Genomic DNA, 5,421 nt, shown 5'->3' on the forward strand with positions numbered 1-5,421 from the left:
CAATGGAGGTGGAGAATATGGTCCCCTCGGACTCGATATCTCCAACCTCCCCCGGGATCTGGTCACAGCTCTGCCGGAGGCGGGAGTTGAAGATCTCTCTGACAGGGGATTCTGCTAAACGTTCCCAACAGACCCTCACAATACGTTTGGGTCTGCCGAGTCTGTCCAGCTTCCTTCCCCGCCATCGGATCCAGCTCACCACCAGGTGGCGATCAGTTGACAGCTCCGTCCCTCTCTTCACCCGCGTGTCCAAGACATACGGCCGGAGGTCAGATGAAACAACCACAAAGTCGATCATCGACCTCCGGCCTAGGGTGTCCTGGTGCCATGTGCACTGATGGACACCCTTATGCTTGAACATGGTGTTCGTTATGGACAAACTGTGACTAGCACAGAAGTCCAATAACAAAACACCACTCGGGTTCAGATCGGGGGGGCCGTTCCTCCCAATCACGCCCCTCCAGGTGTCGCTGTCGCTGCCCACGTGGGCGTTGAAGTCCCCCAGTAGAACAACAGAGTCCCCAGTCGGGGCCTTTTCCAGCACCCCTCCCAGGGACTCCAAGAAGGCCGGGTACTCCACACTGCCAGTCGGCCCGTAGGCACAAACGTCAGTGAGAGACCTATCCCCGACCCGAAGGCGCAGGGAAGCGACCCTCTCGTTCACCGGGGTAAACTCCAACACATGGCGGCTAAGCTGGGGAGCTATGAGCAAGCCCACACCAGCCCGCCGCCTCTCACCGCGGGCAACTCCAGAGTAGTAGAGAGTCCAGCCTCTCTCAAGGAGTAAGGTTCCAGAGCCCAAGCTGTGCGTGGAGGTGAGCCCGACTATATCTAGCCGGTACCTCTCAACCTCCTGCACAAGCTCAGGCTCCTTCCCCACCAGCGAGGTGACATTCCATGTCCCCAGGGCTAGACCAAAATTGAACTTTTTGGGCTACATGCAAAACGCTATGTGTGGCAGAAACCTAACACTGCACATCAACCTGAACACGCCATCCCCACCGTGAAACATGGTGGTGGCAGCATCATGCTGTGGGGATGCTTTTCTTCAGCAGGGACAGGGAAACTGGTCATAGTTGATGGAAAGATGGACGGAGCTAAATACAGGGCAATCCTGGGAAAAAAACAACCTGTTAGAAGCTGCAAAAGACTTGGGACTGGGGCGGAGGTTCACCTTCCAGTAGGACAACAACCCTAAAGATAGAGCCAGAACTACAATGGAATGGTTTAGATCAAAGCATATTCATGTGTTAGAATGGTCCAGTCAAAATCCAGACCTAAATCCTATTGAGAATCTGTGGCAAGAATTGAAAATTACTGTTCACAGATGCTCTCCATCCAATCTGACTGAACTGGAGCCACTTTGAAAAGAAGAATGGGCAAAAATTGCAGTTTCTAAATGTGTAAAGCTGGTAGAGACATACCCCAAAAGACTTGCAGCTGTAATTGCAACGAAAGGTGGTTTGACAAGTATTGACTCAAGGGGGCTGAATATATATATGCACGCCACACTTTGTAGAGTTTTATTTGTAAAAAATCTTGAGCATCATGTATCATTTTCCTTCCACTTCACAATTATGTGATACTTTGTGTTGGTCTATCACATAAAATCCCAATAAAATACATGTAAATTTGTGGTTGTAATGTGACAAAATGTGGAAAAGTTCAAGGGGTATGAATACTTTTGCAAAGCACCATAGTTTTGTAATTGTGAACAAATCTCAGGAAAAGGCCAAAAATCAGCAATTTTAACTGTGTTAGTGAGATTGTTTTTATCACACTCATAGCTAGAAAAACGACTACACACTACCCTTAGTTGACTGTATTCATGTGTGTTCAGGTTTTCACCCTGCCTAAGGTGAGTACTAAAATGAAGTTGAAGCTGACAGCCATGGATGGCTCAAGAGTACGGAGGGTAGGCGTTGCCTGGTTTGGCAGCAGTCGGTCGGAGGACTACAGTGAGAGTGGTCTGGTGGTTCTGACCAATCAGGGTGATGTCCATGTGGTGTCACTGCCTGCTGTTAAGATGCAAGTTCATTATCCCTGCATCCGCCGTGAGGACGTCAGTGGCATTGCTTCTTGTGTCTTCACCAAGCATGGCCAGGGTAAAGACATGTCTACACATACTGTACATTTAGACTTCTGTTCAGCCTTTACCACTACAGGCCTCTGGAAAATTCTCGGTAATGAAGATGCCAGATCCTTTCTGATTTTTAATTTTTCTCACCACAGCAAGTTTGTCCTTAAAATGAAAAAAATTTGTTCACAGGTCTTGGTTTGCCTGAAGGGGAAGGCAGCTTGCTAGCTCTTTATGCTCTCTCAAGCTCTACCTTGAGGGCTTGTCACACTGAAACCCAGTCCTCTATAGCATTGTTTGAAGTTTTAGGAGTCACAGTAGAGCTTAAGTGCAAAGATCCAACCTTAAAAGGGAGAGAGTAGATCCTCTTTGCCTCTGGAAAGGGAGATTTAATTTTCAGCAAATGATGATGCCGTAATAACAAAATTTACCAAGGTGTAGCAGTCTATCCAGTATTTGAGTTTTAAGGCCTGGCAATGAAAATCCCACTCCAAATCACTCAGCAGGGCAGATGGGGTCCACAGTCTCAAATAAAACCTCAGAATACTACCTCCTTCCATACAGTTAAAAACCGCAAACTGCACAACTATACTGGAATCCTCAAATGTATGAAGGATTAAGTTAATGTTTAGTATCTCTCTGTCACTTGAACCAGTGAGCACCAGCTGTGAGTTTCAGAACTGATTTGCACTGATATAAACAAAATTACTTAAGATTAGAATCTCACAGTTTTCTAGTCCAGTGATTTTTCTGTTTTCACCTCTCAGAAACATCCTGTGTGCTGTTGTCTTCCTCCAGGCTTCTACCTGATCTCCCCATCCGAGTTTGAACGGTTCTCTCTGTCCACCCGCTACCTGGTGGAGCCTCGCTGTCTGGTTGAGGCTCCTCCTAAATCAGCCACTTCCAGCCAACACAGGCCACAGCCAGATAGAGCTTCATCTGCTTATAGGTACACACACTGTCTTTATTAACTTTATTTTAATTTTAGGTCTTAAGTTTTTACCTTTCTCATGAGATGTTGTCTTTGTCCTTCCAGAAACACCAGACAATATAGTGACGATGCAGGTAAAATGTCTTTCAGAGGTCTCTAAGGCTATGTTCACACTACAGGCCTTAATGCCCAGTTCTGATCTTTTTTTTTTTATCAAATCCGATCTTTGTCTTGATGGTTCACATTCATAAAGTGCCTTGGATGTGCAGATGCAACTGAATGTGAGCTGCATGTGCGCAAGAATACCGTCATTTGTGCAACCGTCAAATCGAAGAATATTCCCAAAAACTGCTCGGTTACAATATGTTCCTTCCAGCTTGGCTTGATCAGAGGCTTCTTCACAAATGCCCAAAATATGTGAAATGCCCTTGTCCCTCCACTGACCCCCATCACTGTTGCTTTCCTCTGTTTATTTTTACTGGTCTATGAGAGACCAACACTGAATGATGATAGTGGCAACATGCGCATAATGGTGAGACGGTGTAAATGACATGAATTCTAATCTAACCATTCTGACAGAGGTTCCATTGTCAGAGACAAATTGGAACTTGATAAAACTGAATTTGGTTTGTTCACACATCTGTGACAAGATCAGATCTGAGTCAATTGGTGGGAAAAAATCTGATTTGAGTCACTTCAGCAGGTAATGTGAAAGTAGCTTTTTGCTAAGAAAATGTCATCACAGTTAAACATAAATGTGCCATTGGCAGAGGGAACATGACATGCCCAGATATAATTCTGTTTGATGCTTCTGAACTCTGAAATTGTGCTGGTGTGCTGTGTGTATAAGAACGGACAGCACATCTTGTTTGTGGCTGACTGTACTGATGTGTCCTTGCCTGCTGCCTGTGTGTTCCAGAAAGTGCAGCTAGACCTGTTATGGAGCATGCTTTACTGAATGATGAGAGTGAGTACTTGAGAGAGACAGAGGAGAGAATGTATTAATTCTGTAAAGTAGAAATATACATACAGACAGGTGACAAATTAAAGGAAAAGCCTGAACAAATGAGTGGTCTCTTTTAGGATGGCAGTGCCCCCTGAAGGGCACAAGGGGTCACTGAATGGTTTGAGTATGAAAATAATGTGAATCATATGCTGTGGCCTTCACAGTCACCTGATCTCATTCCAGCTTGAACACCTATGAGAGATATTGGAGCAATACCTTACTGAGACACTGTATGTTGGGTTTTCCTTTAATTTATCACCCATCTGTAATTCTGCCATGCACTGCTTCTCCTAAAGAGCATATCAGCTTTCTGTTCCCATTGTCATCAGACACACCCACAAATTTCATCCCATCACATGATTTGTACAATGGCCTTTGCATTTCACACTCCATACACAGTAGGGTATAGATGGCTGGGTTCAGAGACTACTGGTTAGTTGTACTAATGCTGTGTTTTCTTGCAGAAGTACTTCAGGAGATCCAGAAGTCCCTAGAAGCAGACCAAATGTTAGTATCAGCCATTCATTATCAGTGTTTCCCAGAGAATTAGATTCTAATTGTGGTGGTAGCTCAGGGGGGCATGCCTTTCATTTTTTTTATTGAATGTAGTAGTGCTGTTGTGCTGTTCATCTGACCTGTATCTGCACTAGGTCTCCCACAGCAGTTGCATGTTGGCTGCTGCCCTCCTCCTACATCTCTCTCTTCTGCTCTCTCTTCCTGACCCTGTCTTGCTTTTTCACAGCACTAGTTGAAGCCAATAAATATTTGAAATGCATCGGTTAGATCACTAATCACACTTAGACTTTTCCAAAATTTTTGATATTCCCCTGTATTGAGGGGCCAAACATTCAGCATCAGTTTATAAAATAGCATTGCTTATCCACTTGTAGAACAGTCTATATACAGTGGGTATGGAAAATATTCAGACCCCCTTAAATTTTTCACTCTTATATTGCAGCCATATGCTAAAAGCATTTAAGTTCATTTTTTTCCTCATTAATGTACACACAGCACCCCATATTGACAGAAAAACACAGAATGACATTTTTGCAGATTTATTAAAAAAGAAAAACTGAAATATCACATGGTCATAAGTATTCAGACCCTTTGCTGTGGCACTCATATATTTAACTTAGGTGCTGCCCATTTTTTCTGATCATCCCTGAGATGGTTCTACACCTTCATTTGAGTCCAGCTGTGTTTGATTATACTGATTGGACGTGATTAGGAAAGCCACACACCTGTCTATACAGGTATGTGCCAAAAAATTAGAATATCAAGGAAAAGTCCATTTATTTCAATAATTTGTTTCAAAAAGTGAAACTTGTATGTTATATTAGTTCACTGCACACAAAGTGAAATATTTCAAGCCTTTATTTGTTTCAATTTTGATGATTATGGATTAAA

The 5,421-nt window shown here is 43.8% G+C and overlaps 1 protein-coding gene across 1 annotated transcript in view; it reads left to right on the top strand.

Moving 5' to 3' along the window:
* Window positions 1-5,421, top strand: part of llgl2 (LLGL scribble cell polarity complex component 2) — a 71,182-nt gene that overhangs the window by 53,564 nt on the left and 12,197 nt on the right. The window contains exons 21-25 of the mRNA XM_020608903.1: window positions 1,841-2,105; window positions 2,876-3,026; window positions 3,114-3,142; window positions 3,928-3,975; window positions 4,479-4,521. Of these exons, the coding sequence (XP_020464559.1) occupies window positions 1,841-2,105; window positions 2,876-3,026; window positions 3,114-3,142; window positions 3,928-3,975; window positions 4,479-4,521 (536 nt within the window). The remainder of the gene's footprint in view (window positions 1-1,840; window positions 2,106-2,875; window positions 3,027-3,113; window positions 3,143-3,927; window positions 3,976-4,478; window positions 4,522-5,421) is intronic.

The sequence above is a fragment of the Monopterus albus genome, unplaced genomic scaffold, assembly GCF_001952655.1.
Source record: "Monopterus albus unplaced genomic scaffold, M_albus_1.0 scaffold96.1, whole genome shotgun sequence".
NCBI classification, from domain to species: Eukaryota; Metazoa; Chordata; class Actinopteri; order Synbranchiformes; family Synbranchidae; genus Monopterus; species Monopterus albus.